Source organism: Salvelinus alpinus, chromosome 5 (genome assembly GCF_045679555.1).
Source record: "Salvelinus alpinus chromosome 5, SLU_Salpinus.1, whole genome shotgun sequence".
NCBI classification, from domain to species: Eukaryota; Metazoa; Chordata; class Actinopteri; order Salmoniformes; family Salmonidae; genus Salvelinus; species Salvelinus alpinus.
The window spans coordinates 49,874,604-49,896,074 of NC_092090.1; the positions used below are offsets into that span (position 1 = coordinate 49,874,604).

Consider the following 21,471-nt stretch of genomic DNA (forward strand, 5'->3'; position numbering starts at 1 on the left):
GTGGGCCACTCAAGGACATTCAGAGACTCGTCCCGAACCCATTCCTGAGTTGTCTTGGCTGTGTGCTTAGGGTCGTTGTCCTGTTGGAAAGTTAACCTTCGTCCCAGTCTGAGGGCCTGAGCAGGATCTCTCTGTACTTTGCTCCGTTCATCTTTCCCTCGATCCCAACTAGTCTCCAAGTTCCTGCTGCTGAAAAACATCCCCACAGCATGATGCTGCCACCACCATGCTTCACAGTGGGGATGGTGCCAGGTTTCCTCCAGACGTGACACTTGGCATTCAGGCCAAAGAGTTCAATCTTGGTTCATGAGACCAGGTTCTCATGGTCTGAGAGTCCTTTAGGTGCATTTTGGCAAACTCCAAGTGGGCTATCATGTGCCTTTTACTGAGGAGTGTCTTCTGTCTGGCCACTCTACCATAAAGGCCTGATTGGTGGAGCGCTGCAGAGATGGTTGTCCTTCTGGAAGGTTCTCCCATTTCCACAGAAGTACTCTGGAACTCTGTCAGAGTGACCATCGGGTTCTTGGTCACCTCCATGATCAAGGCCCTTCTCCCCTGATTGCTCAGTTCGGCTGGGTGGCCACCTCTAGGAAGAGTCTTGGTGGTTTCAAACTTCTTCCATTTAAGAATGATGGAGGCCACTGTGTTCTGGGGACCTTCAATGCTGCAGACATTTTTTGGTACCCTTCCCCAGATCTGTGGCTCGACACAATCCTGTCTCAGAGCTCTACGGACAATTCCTTTGACCTCATGGCTTGGTTTTCGCTCTGACATCCACTGTCAACTGTGGGACATTATATAGAAAGGTGTATGCCTTTCCAAATCATGTCCAATCAATTGAATTTCCCATAGGTGGACTCCAATTAAGTTGTAGAAACATCTCAATGATGATCAGTGGAAACAGCATGCACCTGAGCTCAATTTCGAGTCTCATCGCAAAGGGTACTAAAATGTGTAAACTAACAAAATGTGGAAAAATGGAAGGTGTCTGAATTCTTTCTGAATGCCCTGTATATATTGTCATAAAGAGTTAAATTTTAATGGTAACATTCACGTAGGAACACACTTGGTGAAGGCCACGGGACTGAAAATGAATGTATACTACAACCATGTCTCTGTTAGTAACAAATAGAGTCATAGGTTGTAACTCTACAATTCACTCGGGAAGGCAAGGCACAACTGGAAAGTATTTTGGAGGCGTGGCTTAGTGGGGGCGAGATTTTCAATTGACTGTTTTAGGCCACCCGTGAGAGGAAGTGTTTACCAGTTTTTGTGGCCTTTGTGTTAAGAGGTATGATTCTCCCACTTTCAAGGAACACATGGTTTTGTCATGTTTGTGGTTCCCTATAAAGGCCAAACGTACCTTTTCTAAAAGCCAGCTTTTGGAAGAAAGGTACTATCTGATGTATGAACTGGGGTACAATTATGTGCAGTGCCTTCAGAAAGTATTCATACCGCTTGAGTTTTCCACATTGTGCGGTCTTACAGCCTGAATTTAAAATGTATTAAATTGAGATTTTGTGTCACTGGCCACCAGTATGTCAAAATATAATTATGTAAAAACTAAATCTGAATGTGCTTAACAAGTCACATAATAAGTTCCATGGATTCACTCTGTGTGCAATAATAACATGCAATTATCTGCAAGGTCTCTCAGTCGAGCAGTGAATTTCAATCACGAAGACAAGGGGTGTTTTCCAATGTCTCGCAATTTATTTATTTATTTAGTAATTTTTTAAAGGTGAATCTTTATTTAACTAGGCAAGCCAGTTTAGAACAAAATCTTATTTACAATAACGGCCTACACTGGCCAAACCAAGACAACACTGGGCCAATTGTGCGCCACCCTATGGGACTCCCAATCACAGCCGGTTGTGATACAGCCTGGATTTGAACTAGGATGTCTGTAGAGTCTTAGACCGCTGTGCCACTCGGGAGCTCAAAGAAAGGCAACTATGGATGGTTATTAAAAATAAAAACAGCAGACACTAAATATATCCCTTTAAGCATGGTGAATTTATTAATTACACTGTGGATGGTGTAATTAATACATCCGTGGGCTTAATCAGCCACTCCTTGGGCTACAATACCTATTTTGCCAATTGGCCTGGTCACCTTCTACTGCCGACACGGAGCCCCGCCGATTCCATCACAACTGGACTACCGACGTAATCTGCACAAGGTTTTTTTTCAACAAGCTCCTCCGTTGCGACGCCCCCTGAATACGCTAGCTGTCTAGAGCATATCGCACTGTTAGCTGAAAAGGCCCATCGGACAAATTCTTTGGCCACTATACCTATTTTGCCAATTGGCCTGAACCCTTTTACCACATGGAGCCCTACTGATCCATCGCGACTAGTCTGCCGACATAACAGCACGAGGGGGCTACAACAGACTTCTACCGTTGTGACGTCCCTCTAAGGCCCATCTGCTAGCTTGCTAGCCCCGGTCCGCTAGCTGTCTGAATCGCCGTGTCTCCAGCCCACCGAACTACTCACTCGACCCCTATGACCACTTGGCTACGCATGCCTCTCCCTAATGTCAATATGCCTTGTCCATTGCTGTTTTGGTTCGTAATTATTGCCTTATTTCACTGTAGAGCCTCTAGCCCTGCTCAATACGCCTTAGCTAACCCTTTAGCTCCACCTCCCACACATGCGGTGACCTCACCTGGTTTAAATTATGTTTCTAGAGACAATATCTCTCTCATCATCACTCAATGCATAGGTTTACCTCCACTGTATTCACATCCTACCATACCTTTGTCTGTACATTATGCCTTGAATCTATTCTACCGTGCCCAGAAACCTGCTCCTTTTACTCACTGTTCCGAACGTACTAGACGACCAGTTCTTATAGCCTTTAGCCGTACCCTTATCCTACTCCTCCTCTTTTCCTCTGGTGATGTAGAGGTTAATCCAGGCCCTGCAGTGCCTAGCTCCACTCCCAATCCCCAGGCGCTCTCATTTATTGACTTCTGTAACTGTAAAAGCCTTGGTTTCATGTATGTTAACATTAGAAGCCTCCTCCCAAAGTTTGTCTTATTCACTGCTTTAGCACACTCTGCCAACCCGTATATACTAGCCGTATCTGAATCCTGGCTTAGGAAGACCACCAAAAACTCTGAAATTTCCATCCTGACTATAACATTTTCCGACAAGATAGAACTGCCAAAGGGGGCGGAGTTGCAATCTACTGCAGAGGTAGCCTGCAGAGTTCTGTCTTACTATCCAGGTCTGTGCTCAAATAATTTGAGCTTCTACTTTTAAAAATCGACTTTTCCAGAAACAAGTCTCTCACCGTTGCCGCTTGCTATAGACCACCTTCTGCCCCCAGCTGTGCCCTGGACACCATATGTGAATTGATTGCCCCCCATCTATCTTCAGAGCTCGTGCTGTTAGGTGACCTAAACTGGGAAATGCTTAACACCCCGGCCATCCTACAATCTAAGCTTGATGCCCTCAATCTCACACAAATTATCAATGAACCTACAAGGTACAACCCCAAATCCGTAAACACGGGCACCCTCATAGATATCATCCTAACCAACCTGCTGTCCAAATACACCTCTGCTGTCTTCAACCAGGATCTCAGCGATCACTGCCTCATTGCCTGCATCCATAATGGGTCTGCGGTCAAATGACCACCCCTCATCACTGTCAAACGCTCCCTAAAACACTTCAGCGAGCAGGCCTTTCTAATCAACCTGGCCCGGGTATCCTGGAAGGATATTGACCTCATTCCGTCAGTAGAGGAAGCCTGGTTGTTCTTTAAAAGTGCTTTCCTCACCATCTTAATAAGCATGGCCCCATTCAAAAAATGTAGAACCAGGAACAGATATAGCCCTTGGTTCACTCCAGACCTGACTGCCCTTGACCAGCACAAAAACATCCTGTGGCGTACTGCATTAGCATCGAATATGCAACTTTTCAGGGAAGTCAGGAACCAGAACAGGCAGTTAGGAAAGTAAAGGCTAGATTTTTCAAACAGAAATGTGCATCCTGTAGCACAAAAAGAGCTGGGACACTGGGACACTGGGACACTGTAAAGTCCAAGGAGAACAAGATCAACTACTCCCAGCTGCCCGCTGCACTGAGGCTAGGAAACACTGTCACCACTGATAAATCCACGATTATTGAAAATTTCAATAAGCATTTTTCTACGGCTTGCCATACCCCTACCCCGGTCAACAGCCCTGCACCACCCATAGCAACTTGCCCAAGCCTCTCCCATTTATCCTTCACCCAAATCCAGATAGCTGATGTTCTGAAAGAGCTGCAAAATTTGGACCCCTACAAATCAGCCGGGCTAGACAATCTGGACCCTCTCTTTCTAAAATTATTCGCCGAAATGGTTGCAACCCTTATTAATAGCCTGTTCAACCTCTCTATCATATCGTCTGAGATCCCCAAAGATTGGAAAGCAAGCTGCCGCGGTCATCCCCCTCTTCAAAGGGGGAGACACTCTAGACCCAACCTGCTACACACCTATATCCATCCTGCCCTGCCTTTCAAAAGTCTTCGAAAGCCAAGTTAACAAACAGATCACCGACCATTTCGAATCCCACCGTACCTTCTCCGCTATGCAATCTGGTTTCCGAGCAGGTCATGGGTGCACCTCAGCCACGCTCAAGGATCTAAATGATAACATAACCACCAACGATAACAGACAAAACTGTGCAGCTGTATTCATCGACCTGGCCAAGGCTTTCGACTCTGTCAATCACCACATTCTTATCGGCAGACTCAACAGCGTTGGTTCCTCAAATGACTGACTCGCTTGGTTCACCAACTACTTCTCAGACAGAGTTCAGTGTGTCAAATTGGAGGGCCTGTTGCTCGGACCTCTGGCAGTCTCTATGGGGTTCAATCCTCCGGCCGACTCTTTTATCTGTATACATCAATGATGTCACTCTATATGCTGGTGATTCTCTGGTCTACCTCTACGCAGACGACACCATTCTCTATACTTCTGGTCCTTCTTTGGACACTGTGTTAACTTCTTTAGGGTAGGGGGCAGCATTCGGAATTTTGGATGAAATGCATGCCCAAATTAAACGGCCTGTTTCTTTGGCCCAGAAGATATGATATGCATATAACTGGTAGATTTGGATAGAAAACACTCTAAAGTTTCCAAAACTGTTATAATAGTGTCAATTATAATAGTATAATTATTTGTCTTGTGGGCTATGTTCTCATAAGCGTAATGTATGCTTTCGCCGTAAAGCATTTTTTAAATCTGACACCGTGGTTGGATTCACAAGAAGTTAATCTTTAAACCTATGTAAAATATGTTTTGTTTTCAGAATTTTTATAATGAGTACTTCTGTATTTGAATTTGGCGCCCAGCAGTTTCACTGGCTGTTGAAGTGGTGGGACGCTACCGTCTCAGGTGCCCAAGAGAGGTTAACTAACCTCCAGATGAGCTTCAATGCCATACAGCTCTCCTTCCATGGCCTCCAACTGCCCTTATTGCAAGTAAAACTAAATGCATGCTCTTCAACCGATCGCTGCCCACAACTGCCCTCTCGTCCAGCATCACTACTCTGGATGGTTCTGACTTAGAATATGCGGACAACTAGAAATACCTGGGTGTCTGGTTAGAATGTAAACTCTCCTTCCAGACTCACATTAAGCATCTCCAATCCAAAATTAAATCTAGAATCGGCTTCCTATTTTGGAACAAAGCATCCTTCACTCATGCTGCCAAACACACCCTTGTAAAACTGACTATCCTACCGATCCTTGACTTCGGCGATGTCATTTACAAAATAGCCTCCAACACTCTACTGAGCAAATTGGATGCAGTATATCACAGTGCCATCCGTTTTGTCACCAAAGCCCCATATACTACCCACCACTGCGTCCTGTATGCTCTCGTTGGTTGGCCCTCGCTTTATTTTTGTCGCCAAACCCACTAGCTCCAGGTCATCTGTAAGTCTTTGCTAGGTAAAGCCCCGCCTTATCTCAGCTCACTGGTTACCATAGCAGCACCCACCCGTAGCACGCGCTCCCTAAATTAGACGAGGTATGATCACGAATATCTTACCAACGGGACATCATAAATTGTAATATCCTATGTTTCACGGAATCGTGGCTGAATGGCGACATGGATATTCAGCTAGCAGGATATACGATTCACCGGCAAGATAGAACAGCACACTCAGATAAGACGAGGGGGGGCGGTCTGTGCATATTTGTAAACAACAGCTGGTGCACGAAATCTAAGGAAGTCTCTAGATTTTGCTCGCCTGAAGTAGAGTTTATTGTGATGAATTGCAGGCCACACTAGTTGCCTAGAGAGTTTTCAGCTATACTTTTTGTGGCTGTTTATTTACCACCACAGACAGATGCTGGCACTAAGACCACACTCAGTCAGCTGTATAAGGAAATAAGCAAACAGGAAACCACTCACCCAGAGGCGGTGCTCCTAGTGGCCGGAGACTTTAATGCAGGGAAACTTAAATCAGTTCTACCAAATTTCTATCAATTTCTATCAAATGTTAAATGTGCAACCAGAAGGAGAACCTGTACCTGTACTCCAGACACAGAGACGCGTACAAAGTTCTCCCTCGCCCTCCATTTGGTAAATCCGACCACAACTCTATCCTCCTGATTCCTGCTAACAAGCAAAAATGAAAGCAGGAAGCACCAGTGACTCGGTCTATAAAAAAGTGGTCAGTTGAAGCAGATGCTAAACTACAGGACTGTTTTGCTATCACAGACTGGAACATGTTTCGGGATTCTTCCGATGGCATTGAGGAGTACACCACATCAGTCACTGCCTTTATCAATAAGTGCATCGAGGACATCGTCCCCACAGTGACTGTACGTACATACCCCAACCAGAAGCTATGGATTACAGGCAACAATCACACTGAGGTAAAGGGTAGAGCTGCCGCTTTCAAGGTGCGGGACTCTAACCCGGAAGCTTACAAGAAATCCTGCTATGCCCTGCGACGAACCATCAAACAGGCAAAGCGTCAATACAGGGCTAAGGTTGAATCATACTACACCGGCTCCGACGCTCGTCTTATGTGGCAGGGCTTGCAAACTATAACAGACTACAAAGGGAAGCACAGCCGCGAGCTTCCCAGTGACACAAGCCTTTTATTTTATTTTTATTTTACCGTTATTTTACCAGGTAAGTTGACTGAGAACACGTTCTCATTTGCAGCAACGACCTGGGGAATAGTTACAGGGGAGAGGAGGGGGATGAATGAGCCAATTGTAAACTGGACCCTACCAGATGAGCTAAATCACTTCTATGCTCGTTTCACACGACTGTGTGATCACGCTCTCCGTAGCCGACGTGAGTAAGACCTTTAACTTCTTTGATATAGGGGGCAGCATTTTCACTTTTGGATGAATTGCGTGCCCATAGTGAACTGCCTCCTACTCTGTCCCAGATGCTAATATATGCATATTATAATTACTATTGGATAGAAAATACTCTGAAGTTTCTAAAACTGTTTGAATGATGTCTGTGAGTATAACATAACTCATATGGCAGGCAAAAACCTGAGAAAAAATCCAAACAGGAAGTGAGAATTCTGAGACTGTTCGATGTTAAAGTCATCGCCTATTCAATTCCCTGTAATATATTGATCTGTTTGCACTTCCTACGCCTTCCACTAGATGTCAACAGTCTGTAGAACGTGGAATGAAGCCTCTAGTGTGATGTGGGGCCGGATGGGAGGTGTTTCAGTCATTGGTCTGGCAGATTGCCAGTTCTTGCTCACGCGCTTTCCTCATGATATCGCCTTGCGTTCCATTACTTATACAGACATAAAGGAATGCTCCGGTTGGAACGTTATTGGATATATATGATAACAACAGCCTGAAGATTGATTCTCTACTAAGTTTGACCAGTTTATTCAACTTGTAATATAACTTTTTGAAGTTTTCGTCCGACATTTGCCTGCATCTGCGCGAGCGTTTGGACACGTGAACTACACATGCTAGCAAAAGTAGCTAATTGGACATAAGTAATGGACATTATCGAACAAAACAACAATTTATTGTGGAACTAGGATTCCTGGCAGTGCATTCTGATGAACATAATCAAAGGTAAGGGAATATTTATGATGTAATTTCGTATTTCTGTTGACTCCAACATGGCGGAGAAATGTTGTTAAATCTGAGCGCTGTCTCAGATTATTGCATGGTGTGCTTTTTACGTAAGGTTTTTAAAAAATCTGACACAGCGGTTGCATTAAGAACAAGTGTATCTTTAATTCTGTGTAAAACATGTATCTTTCATCAAAGTTTATGATGAGTATTTCTATTATTTGACGTGGCTCTCTGCAATTACTCCAGATATTTTATAGGCATTTCTGAACATGGCGCCAATGTAAACCGAGATTTGTGGATATAAATATGCACATTATCGAACAAAACATAAATGTATTGTGTAACATGATGTCCTATGAGTGTCATCTGATGAAGATCATCAAAGGTTAGTGATTAATTTTATCTCTATTTCTGCTTTTTGTGACTACTATCTTTTGCTGGGAAAATGGCTGTGTTTTTCTGTGGCTATGTACTGAGCTAACATAATATTTTGATGTGCTTTCCCCGTAAATCCTTTTTGAAATCAGACATGTTGGCTGGATTCACAACATGTGTAGCTTTAATTTGGTGTCTTTCATGTGTGATTTCATGAAAGATTGATTTTTATAGTAATATATTTGAATTTGGCGCGCACATTTTTTTTCTGGATTTTGGTCAAGTGGGACGCTACCGTCCCACCTATCCCAGAGAAGTTAAACAGGTCAACATACACGGATTACCAGGACGTGTGTTCCGGGCTTGTGCTGACCAACTGGCAGATGTCTTCACTGACATTTTCAACCTGTCTTTTATTGAGTCTGTAATACCAACATGTTTCAAGCAGACCACCATAGTCCCTGTGCCCAAGAACACAAAGGTAACCTGCCTAAATGACTACAGACCCCTAGCACTCACGTCCGTAGCCATGAAGTGCTTTGAAAGGCTGGTCATGGCTCACATCAACACCATTATCCCAGAAACCCTAGACCCACTCCAATTTGCATACCACCCAAACAGATCCACAGATGATGCAATCTCTAATGCACTCCACACTACCCTTTCCCACCTGGACAAAAGGAACACTTATGTGAGAATGCTACTCATTGACTACAGCTCAGCATTCAACACTATAGTACCCTCAAAGCTCATTACTAAGCTAAGGATCCTGGGACTAAACACCTGCCTCTGCAACTGGATCCTGGACTTCCTGACGGGCCGTCCGATCCCCAGGTGGTAAGGGTAGGTAGCATCACATCTGCCACGCTGATCCTCAACACTGGAGCTCCCCAGGGGTGCGTGCTCAGTCCCCTCCTGTACTCCATGTTCACCCACGACTGCATGGCCAGGCACGACTCCAACACCATCATTAAGTTTGCAGACGACACAACAGTGGAAGTGTAACAATAGTCTTCGTCCTCCTCTGACGAGGAGTAGGAAATGTCGGACCAATACGCAGCGTGGTGAGTATTCATATTTATTCGAATAATTTTCAACAAGAACGAAAACAATAAACTGACAAAAATAACCGAAGACGCTACAGTCCCGAAATAGTGAACACACGAACAATCACCCACAAAACACACTACAAAACAGGCTACCTAAATATGGCTCCCAATCAGAGACAATGACAAACACCTGCCTCTGATTGAGAACCAAATCAGGCCAAACAAAAACCCCACATAGAAACACAAAACATAGATAACCCACCCAACTCACGCCCTGACCAACTAAAACAAAGAAAATACAAAAGAACTAGGGTCAGAAAGTGACAGTACCCCCCCCCCCACAAGGTGCGGACTCCGGCCGCAAAACCTGAATCTATAGGGGAGGGTCTGGGTGGGCATCTGTCCGCTGTGGCGGCTCTGGCGCTGGACGTGGACCCCACTCCACCATTGTCTTAGTCCGCTTTCGTAGCGTCCTTTGAGCGACGACCCTCGCCACCAACCTATGACTGGCAACCCTACTAAAGGGGCCCACGGGACTGAGGGACACCTCAGGACTGAGGGGCAGCTCCGGACTGAGGGGCAGCTCCGGACTGAGGGGGAGCTCCGGACTGAGGGGGAGCTACGGACTGAAAGGCAGCTCCGGACTGAAGGGCAGCTCCGGACTGAGGGGCAGCTCCGGACTGAAGGGCAGCTCCGGACTGAAGAGCAGCTCCAGACTGGCAGGCGGCTCTGGCAGCTCCTGACTGGCAGGCGGCTCTGGCAGCTCCTGACTGGAGCTGCCAGAGCACCACTTCAACCTCAGGAGGCTGAAGAAATGTGGCTTGGCACCAAAAACCCTCACAAACTTCTACAGATACACAATCGAGAACATCCTGTTGGGCTGTATAACCGCCTGGTACGGCAACTGCTCCGCCCACAACCGTAAGGCTCTCCAGAGGGTAGTGAGGTCTGCACAACGCATCACCGGGGGCAAACTACCTGCCCTCCAGGACACCTACACCACCCAATGTCACAGGAAGGCCATAAAGATCATCAAGGACAACAACCACCCGAGCCACTGCCTGTTCACCCCGCTATCATCCAGAAGGCGAGGTCAGTACAGGTTCATCAAAGTAGGGACCGAGAGACTGAAAAACAGCTTCTATCTCAAGGCCATCAGACTGTTAAACAGCCACCACTAACATTTAGTGGCTGCTGCCAACATACTGACTCAACTCCAGCCACTTTAATAATGGGAATTGATGGACATTTATGTAAAAATATATCACTAGCCACTTTAAACAATGCCACTTAATATAATGTTTACATACCCTACATTACTCATCTCTACAGTATATGTATATACTGTACTCTATATCATCTACTGCATCTTGCCATCTTTATGTAATACATGTATCACTAGCCACTTTAAACTATGCCACTTTATGTTTATATGCCCTACATTACTCATCTCATATGTATATACTGTACTCTATACCATCTACTGCATCTTGCCTATGCCGTTCTGTACCATCACTCATTCATATATCTTTATGTACATATTCTGTATCCCTTTACACTTGTGTGTATAAGGTAGTAGTTGTGGAATTGTTAGGTTAGATTACTCGTTGGTTATTACTGCATTGTCAGATCTAGAAGCACAAGCATTTCGCTACAGTCGCAATAACATCTGCTAACCATGTGTATGTGACAAATAACATTTGATTTGATTTGAGTGTGACTCCAAAATTCTAATCAAAGGTGCACCATATTTAAAGAGATGCCTTATGATAAATGTACTGAAAACCCTATTGAATGAAAACGCCATGAGAAAATCTGTTGGCCAACAAGTGGGAGGGTTTTCAGCAGTTGAAAGAAATGTATTCAGAGAGGGCAAACTAGCAACACCTGCAGAGCGCATTACGCAAATTAATTAGGTAAGTCTGTATACCAAATACTGAGAAGTGAGTAGGAAAGGTGTGTGTAGGAAAGGCATAAATTCTGAAGTCGGGATAGGGACGTAAGAGCTTTGCACACCTGGATTGTACAATATTTGCCCATTGTTCTTTTTTAAATTATTCAAGTTCTTTCATTTAATTGTTGATCATTGCAAGACAGCCATTTTCAAGTCATCCTATAGATTTTCAAACCGATTTAAGTCAACACTGTAGGCCACTCGGGAACAATCAATGTTGTCTTGGTAAGCAACTGCAGTGTAGATTTGGCCTTGTCCTGCTGAAAGGTGAATTCTTCTCCCAGTGTCTGTTGGAAAGCAGACTGAACCAGGTTTGTCTGTAGGATTTTGCTTCTGCTTATAGCTTTATTCTGTTTATTTTGATTTTAAAAACTCTGTAGTTCTTGCCGATGACAAGCACACCCTTAACATGATGCAGCTACAACCAAAATGTGAAGAATGGTACTCAGTGATGTGTTGTGTTGTATTTGCCCCAAATATAACGCTTTGTATTCAATACAAAAAATACATTTCTTTGACACATTTTTTGCAGTATTACTTAAAGCTGCAATATGTAACTTTTTGGGCGACCTGACAAAATTCACAAGGAAATGTGAGTTACATTGAAAGCAAGTGTAAGAATAGTCTGTTCTATTTGCACTATTTCTATGTTTCCCGTTTTTAAGTTTTGATTTTGTATCTTTTACTTTCTGTTTTTTTACACCAACTACAAACAGCTGAAAATACAATAATTTTGTTTATGGAAAATATATTACCCAGCGGTTTAGATGGTACAATCATTCTCTACACCATACCTCCTTCTTTAGTCACATAAATTGAAATTAGGCGAACTATTCGAATTTTAGCAACCAGGAAATGGCCGGAGCGATTTCTGCATAGTGCATCTTTAAGTGTCTTGTTTATGTTTTTATTCTCTACAAGCTTTCGTCTTTTCACTCTGTCATTTAGGTTAGTATTGTAGAGTAACTATAATGCTCAGTTTTCTCATATCACAACCATTAAACTCTGTAACTGTTGTAAAATCACCAATGGCCTCATGGAATCTCTGAGCAGTTTCCTTCCTCTCCAGCAACTGAGCAAGGAAGGACGTCTGTATCTTTGTAGTGACTGGGTGTATTGATACACCATCCAAAGTGTAATTAATAACTTCACTATGCTCAAAGGGATATTCAGTGTTCTGCCTTAACGTTTTTCACATCTACCAATCTGTGGCTTTCTTTTTGAGGCATTGAAAAACCTCCCTGGTCTTTGTGGTTGAATCTGTGCTTGAAATGCACTACTCAATTGAAGGACCTTGCAGATAATTGTATGTGTGGGGTACAGAGATGGGGTAGCCATTATAAAATCATGTTAACCACTATTATTGAGAACCAAATGAGTCCATGCAATTTATGTGATTATTTAAGCACATTTTTACTCCTGAACTTATTTAGGCTTGCCTTAACAAAGGGTTGAACGTATTGACTCAAGACATTTCAGCTTTAAATGTATTTTTTTTTAAATTCTACAAACAAAATTCCACTTTGACATTATGGGGTAGTGTGTGTAGATCAGTGACAAAATCTCAGATTAATACATTTTTATTTCAGGCTGTAACACAACAACATGTGGAAAAAGATAAGGGGTGTGAAGGCACTGGAGTTGCTTACCAAGATGGCATTGAACTGAGTGGTCTAGTTACAGTTTTGACTTAAATCGGCTTGAAAATCTATGGCAAAACTTGAAAATGGCTGTCTAGCAAGTATCAACAACCACCTTGAAAGAGCTTGAATAATTTTTTAAGCAAACTTAATTAACATGCGGAAATATTTGTATGAACATACAGTGAGGGAAAAAAGTATTTGATCCCCTGCTGATTTTGTACGTTTGCCCACTGACAAAGAAATTATCAGTCTATAATTTTAATGGTAGGTTTATTTGAACAGTGAGAGACAGAATAACAACAAAAATATCCAGAAAAATGCATGTCAAAAATGTTATAAATTGATTTGCATTTTAATGAGGGAAATAAGTATTTGACCCCTTCTCAATCAAAAAGATTTCTGGCTCCCAGGTGTCTTTCATACAGGTAACGAACGGAGATTAGGAGCACACTCTTAAAGGGAGTGCTCCTATTCTCAGTTTCTTACCTGTATAAAAGATACCTGTCCACAGAAGCAATCAATCAATCAGATTCCAAACTCTCCACCATGGCCAAGACCAAAGAGCTCTCCAAGGATGTCAGGGACAAGATTGTAGACCTACACAAGGCTGGAATGGGCTACAAGACCATCGCCAAGCAGCTTGGTGAGAAGGTGACAACAGTTTCTGTGATTATTCGCAAATGGAAGAAACACAAAAGAACTGTCAATCTCCCTCAGCCTGAGGCTCCATGCAAGATCTCACCTCGTGGAGTTGCAATGATCATGAGAACGGTGAGGAATCAGCCCAGAACTACACAGGAGGATCTTGTCAATGATCTCAAGGCAGCTGGGACCATAGTCATCAAGAAAACAATTGGTAACACACTATGCCGTGAAGGACTGAAATCCTGCAGCGCCCGCAAGGTCCCCCTGCTCAAGAAAGCACATATACATGCCCGTCTGAAGTTTGCCAATGAACATCTGAATGATTCAGAGGACAACTGGGTGAACGTGTTGTGGTCAGATGAGACCAAAATGGAGTTCTTTGGCATCAACCCAACTTGCCGTGTTTGGAGGAGGAGGAATGCTGCCTATGACACCAAGAAACCATCCCCACCGTCAAACATGGAGGTGGAAACATTATGCTTTGGGGGTGTTTTTCTGCTAAAGGGACAGGACAACTTCACCGCATCAAAGGGACGATGGACGGGGCCATGTACCGTCAAATCTTGGGTGAAAACCTCCTTCCCTCAGCCAGGGTATTGAAAATGGGTCGTGGATGGGTATTCCAGCATGACAATGACCCAAAACACACGGCCAAGGCAACAAAGGAGTGGCTCAAGAAGAAGTACATTAAGGTCCTGGAGTGGCCTAGCCAGTCTCCAGACCTTAATCCCATAGAAAATCTGTGGAGGGAGCTGAAGGTTCGAGTTGCCAAACGTCAGCCTCGAAACCTTAATGACTTGAAGAAGATCTGCAAAAAGGAGTGGGACAAAATCCCTCCTGAGATGTGTGCAAACCTGGTGGCCAACTACAAGAAACGTCTGACCTCTGTGATTGCCAACAAGGGTTTTGCCACCAAGTACTAAGTCATGTTTTGCAGAGGGGTCAAATACTTATTTCCCTCATTAAAATGCAAATCAATTCATAACATTTTTGACATGCGTTTTTCTGGATTTTTTTATTGATATTCTGTCTCTCACTGTTCAAATAAACCTACCATTAAAATTATAGACTGATCATTTCTTTGTCAGTGGGCAAACGTACAAAATCAGCAGGGGATCAAATACTTTTTTCCCTCACTGTAACAAGATTCAACAACTGATACATAAACTAAACAAGTTCCACAGACATGTGACTAACAGAAATGGAATAATGTGTCCCTGAACAAAGGGGGGTCAAAATAAAAGGAACAGTCAGTATCTGGTGTGGCCACCCGCTGCATTAAGTACTGCAGCGCATCTCCTCCTCATGGACTGCACCAGATTTGCCAGTTCTTGCAGTGAGATGTTACCCCACTCTTCCACCAAGGCACCTGCAAGTTCCCGGAAATTTCTAGGGGGAATGACCCTAGCCCTCACCCTCCGATGCAACAGGTCCCAGACGTGCTCAACGGGATTGAGATCCGCGCTCTTCGCAGTATGGCTGGTGGCATTGTCATGCTGGATGGTCATGTCAGGATGAGCCTGCAGGAAGGGTACCACATGAGGCAGGAGGATGTCTCCCTGTAACGCACAGCGTTGAGATTGCCTGCAATGGCAACAAGCTCAGTCCAATGATGCTGTGACACACCCCACCAGACCATGACGGACCCTCCACCTCCAAATCGATCCCGCACCAGAGTATAGGCCTCGGTGTAACGCTCATTCCTTCGGCGATAAACGCGAATCCGGCCATCACCCCTGGTGAGACAAAATCGTGACTCCTCAGTAACGAGCACTTTTTGCCAGTCCTGTCTGGTCCAGCAACGGTGGGTTTGTGCCCGTAGGCGACGTTGTTGCCGGCGATGTCTGGTGAAGACCTGCCTTACAACAGGCCTACAAGCCCTCAGTCCAGCCTCTCTCAGCCTATTGCGAACAGTCTGAGCACTGATGGAGGGATTGTGTGTTACTGGTGTAACTCTGGAAGTTGTTGTTGCCATCCTGTACCTGTCCCGCAGGTATGATGTTCGGATGTACCGATCCTGTGCGGTTATTGTTACACGTGGTCTGCCACTGCGAGGACGATCAGCTGTCCATCCTGTCTCCCTGTAGCACTGTCTTAGGCGTCTCACAGTACGGACATTGCAATTTATTTCCCTGGCCACATCTGCAGTCCTCATGCCTCCTTGCAGCATGCCTAAGGCACGTTCACGCAGATGAGCAGGGACCCTGGGCATCTTTCTTTTGATGTTTTCAGAGTCAGTAGAAAGGCCTCTTTAGTGTCCTAAGTTTTCATAACTGTGACCTTAATTGCCTACCGTCTGTAAGCTGTTAGTGTTTTAATGACCATTCTACAGGTGCATGTTCATTAATTGTTTATGGTTCATTGAACAAGCATGGGAAACAGTGTTTAACTTTACAATGAAGATCTGTGAAGTTATCTGGATTTTTACGACTTATCTTTGAAAGACAGGGTCCTGAAAATGGGATGTTCCTTTTTTTGCTGTGTTTATTATACAATCCAGGTGTGCAAAGCTCTTAGAGACTTACCCAGAAAAACTCACAGCTGTAAATCGCTGCCAAAGGTGATTCTAACATGTCTTTACTCAGGGTTATAAATTAGATATTTCTGTATTTAATTTTCAATAAATTAGCAAAAAGTTCTAAAAACATGTTTTCACTTGGTCATTATGGGGTATTGTGTGTAGATGGGTGCAGACAAAGCATCAATTTAATCCATTTTTGAATTCAGACTAACACAACAAAATGTGAAATAAGTCAAGGGATATGAATACTTTCTGAATGCACTGTACCTATAACTAAAGGTACAAAGGAAGTACCGTACAGTGTACCAACGCGTTACAAGCGTTTGTAACCCTTTAGGAACAAATCAAAACTTTTTTTTTGAAGGTGTGCCACACTCTAAAACAATACACTGTCCCTATTCTCAGATGATACACAGCCTGGTCCTAGACCCATGTGAGTGCCATCCTCCAGCACATTGTCTCCTCACTCTGTGGTTGAGGATTGATGACAGTACTCACGTCGGCATTTCTTGCAGCAGGTGCCCTCCACATGCACGGAGAGAGAGTCCTCTGAGCAGTTGGCGGGGAGACAGAATATCCTGCGACACTCCACTACTCCGTTCTGTAGAGACAAGAGATTACCCTAAAACACACAGATAACATCCCAGTGTGTGTGTGTGTGTGTGTGTCTGTGGCACTGCCAACAAGACGAGTGTAAAACATAGAGTGTAAAACATAGAGACAAACATACTGCGTTCAAAAATCATGTCCTCATTCATCAGTCCTCACTTATCTGTTATTTGTGCAAATCACATAATCAACCCATCAAACTCAATCATAAAAACCGGACTCTGTAATAGACTCATAGAAGGAAGTCATGGTGGTAATCTCTGATGGTTAAAGACAGGAAAATACTAGACTATATGTAATTAAGCAATAATAATGATAGTGATATTCATATTAACAGCATTTATAACAAAAAATAATAAAGAATAGGCAAAAATGAATAATTACGCTATACTTCTCACTCACTGTCTGTCCCTCAGGTTGTGGCAGTAGGCCACAAACTTGGCTGCTAAAACACAGCATTTAGTTTTCTCCTCAATTATGTATTTAAGTGTGTCTTCATAGTTTAAGTTTTCTAATTCTTCGTATTGTTGTGTAATTGTGGGAAATGATGTATTTCTTACATCAAAATATCTGTCACGGTTTCACAGAAAATTAGTCTCTGTCTCTTCCTGGGGGCAGAATCTTGGGGGCAGAATGAGCACAGCCTATCCACTCTGACAGTGGTTTAAAGTACTTAAGTAAAAATACTTTAGAGTACTAATTAAGTCATTTTTGGGGGTATCTGTACTTTACCATTTATATTTTTGCCAACTTTTACTTCACTACATTCCAAAAGAAAATAATTTACGTTTTACTCCACACATTTTCACTGACACCGAAAAGTTAATGTTACATTTTGACAGCAAAACTATCCAATTCACTCACTTATCATGAGAACATCCCTGGTCATCCCTATAGCCTCTGATCTGGCAGACTCACTGAACACAAATGCTTCGTTTGTAAATTATGTCTGAGTGTTGGAGTGTGCCCCTGGCTATCCGTTAATTTAAAAAAACAAGAACATGCTGCTGTCTGGTTTTCTAATATAAGGAATTTGAAATGAAACATTTCCCATTTACTTTTGATACTTAAGTATATTTAAAACCAAATACTTTTTTTAAAGTGGTGGATCAGCTTTAACATTGCGGATAGATTGTTGTATCCATCAATGTAATTGTCTGTATCATTTTCAATCCCCGATATATTTTTGGGGTAAATATATATATCCATATACATACACACATATATATATATATATGTATACACATAAACATTCATACATATACACATACATTTTTTAGAATATACCTTTATTGTTCAATGTAAACGCTACCACCCCTCCCCCAATTGGAGTAGACTAATTTACAATAACACTTAGGCCTCTACCTTCAGTATCTACCAACATATTAAACACATTTTACAGACACAACCTATTTTACAATAGTTATATTTTGTTTGTTTTTAGTCCTTCCTCTATTTCTGATGTCCATCCAGTGTGATTTCTATTTGTAACTGTGCTATTTCACAAAACCTCTGAACCTATATACATTTTACAGACACCGTATGTTTTACATTGGTTATCTTGTTGTTTTTAGTCCCATACTTCAGCTCCATTCAACTCATCCCATCTGTCTCTTAACACCATCCATTTTGGATTTATATTTGCCAACTGTGCTGTGATGCTTCACAAAAGTACTGAACCTTATATTCTCATAGCTTCCACAGATTGTAAATTAAAGATAAAATTTTTTGCTAAAATAATAATTATATTATTGACTATGACTTTTCAATTCACCCAGTTTTGCTATCTGCAGCGTTAGTTCCAGGTAAATGTTGCAATTCTTCAGCCATTCCTGGACCTGGACCTGTGACCAAAAACTAGCTACATTCGGACAGTACCAAAATAAAGATCTAATGATCTGCCTCCTCAGAGCAAAATCTGCAGAGCTGGGAAGATTGTATCCCCCGTATATTTAACATTCTATTGGTTGCAAGAATTTTGAATAATAATTTAAATTGAAAAATTCGAAGTTTTGAATCTGGCATTGTTTTGCATGTCAATTCATAAATCATGTGCCATGTAATTGGCACATCGAAAATCTCTTCCCAACTTATTTGCAATTTATACGGCACAGCTGTCAATTTTTTTGTCCTAAAATGAAATTGGTATATGTTTTTATTTATCACAATTTTCCTTAACCATTTATGGTCTTTAATGCAGGGCCGACAGACAAGTTCCTTACTTTTTCGCCTCTTCCATTTTTGTGGTAATGCTGCAATTAGTTGGTTGTAATTTTGGGTAGAGCAGACATTTCCATATGTCTGTGTTAGCTGCATGGCATGTGTGACATAACTCCACCAGTCCTATTTATGATATAACATTATGAAATGTTATTGAAAAATATATATATTAGTATATTTCAGTTAAACCACAATATTTGTTGTATTATTTGTTCTGTCTTTTCAGGTGGATTAAACAGAAATTGCAACCACATTTCTAAGACTTGTTTAAAAAACAACTATATTTTGGAGATTTCGTTTTCAAATAACCGAAAGTGAGCAGTTGTAATCTGAATAAATGGAAAAAGGCCATTCTTGAACACGGGGTGTGACATTCTTACTGTAACTTTTGTACAGTGGCTTGTGAAAGTATTCACCCCCTTGTCATTTTTCCTATTTTGTTGCCTTACAACCTGGAATTAAAATAGATTTTTGTGGGGTATGTATCATTTGATTTACACAACATGCCTACCACTTTGAAGATGCAAAATATTTTATTTATTGTGAAACAAACATGAAAAAGGCATAAAAACAGAAGTGAGTGTGCATAACTGGGATTTTTGCCCATTCTTCAAGGCAAAACTGCTCCAGCTCCTTCAAGTTGGATGGGTTCCGTTGGTGTACAGCAATCTTTAAGTCATACCACAGATTCTCAATTGGATTCAGGTATGTGCTTTGACTAGGCCATTCCAAGACATTTAAATGTTTCCCCTTAAACCACTCGAGTGTTGCTTTAGCAGTATACTTAGGGTCATTGTCCTGCTGGAAGGGGAACCTCCGTCCCAGTCACAAATCTCTTGAAGATTGAAACAGGTTTCTCTCAAGAATTTCCCTGTATTTAGCGCCATCCATCATTCCTTCAATTCTGACCAGTTTCCCAGTCCTTGCCGATGAAAACATCCCCACAGCATGATGCTGCCAACACCATGCTTCACTGTGGGGATGGTGTTCTCGGGGTGATGAGAGGTGTTGGGTTTGCGCCAGACATAGTGTTTTCCTTGATGACCAAAAGGTTAAATTTTAGTCTCATCTGACCAGACTACCTTCTTCCATATGTTTGGGGAGTCTCCCACATGCCTTTTGGCGAACACCCAACGTGTTTGCTTATTTTTTTCTTTAAGCAATGGCTTTTTTTCTGGCCACTCTTCCACAAAGCCCAGTTCTGTGGCGTGTACGGCTTAAAGTGGTCCTATGGACAGATACTCCAATCTCTGCTGTAGAGCTTTGCAGCTCCTTCAGGCTTATCTTTAATCTGTTTGTTGCCTCTCTGATTAATGTCCTTCTTGCCTGGTCCGTGAGTTTTGGTGGGCGGCCCTCTCCTGGCAGGTTTGTTGTGCCATATTCTTTCCATTTTTTAATAATGGATTTAATGGGGCTCCGTGGGATGTTCAAAGTTTCTGATATGTTTTTATAACTCAACCCTGATCTGTACTTCTCCACAACTTTGTCCTTGACCTGTTTGGAGAGCTCCTTGGTCTTCATGGTGCGGCTTGCTTGGTGGTGCCCCTTGCTTAGTGGCGTTGAAGACTCTGGAGACTTTCAGAACAGGTGTATATGTACTGAGATCATGTGACACTTAAATTCCACACAGGTGGACTTTATTTAACTAATTATGTGACTTCTGAAGGTAATTGGTTGCACCAGATTTATTTAGGGGTTTTATTGCAAAGGGGGTGAATACATATGCATGCACCATTTTGCAATAATTATTTTTTTAGACATTTTTAGAAACAAGTCATTTTTTTCTTTTCACTTCACCAATTTGGAATATTTTGTGTATGTCCACTACATGAAATCCAAATAAAAAACCATTTAAATTACAGGTTGTAATGCAACAAAATTGGAAAACCACCATGTGGGATAAATACTTTTACAAGGCACTGTATGACTGATGCCTTTAGTGAGAGGTCTAATGCTTTAATATTTAATCATTTCTGCCCACCCCAAATTCAGATTCATTATATAAGTAGGCCCTTTTAGTTTTGTCTGGCTTGCCATTCCAAATAAAATGTAATATTTTTTGTTCATATAATTTAAAAAGCACGTCACTAGGTGTAGGCAAAACCTTAAGCAAATAGGTCAACTGTGATATGACTAAAGAGTTAATCAGGGTGATTAAAAAAAAAATAGACAGGTATTTTCCTTTCCGTGGTTGCAAGATCTTATCTATTTTTGCTAACTTTCTATGAACATTTATTGGAGTGAGATCATGTCCTTCTTTCGGGATAAGCAAAAGTATCTAGATCCTCTATGAGGCTGTGGAGGGATTCTAATTGTGGTTTTAAATGAAAACATGAATCATCAGCGTATAATGACACCTTTGTTTTTAAGCCAAGGATTTCTA

The 21,471-nt window shown here is 42.3% G+C and overlaps 1 protein-coding gene across 1 annotated transcript in view; it reads right to left on the bottom strand.

Moving 5' to 3' along the window:
- Positions 1-21,471, bottom strand: part of LOC139576292 (protein kinase C-binding protein NELL1-like) — a 528,592-nt gene that overhangs the window by 353,649 nt on the left and 153,472 nt on the right. Inside the window, exon 9 of the mRNA XM_071402224.1 lies at positions 16,758-16,860. Coding sequence (XP_071258325.1) covers positions 16,758-16,860 — 103 coding nt within the window. The remainder of the gene's footprint in view (positions 1-16,757; positions 16,861-21,471) is intronic.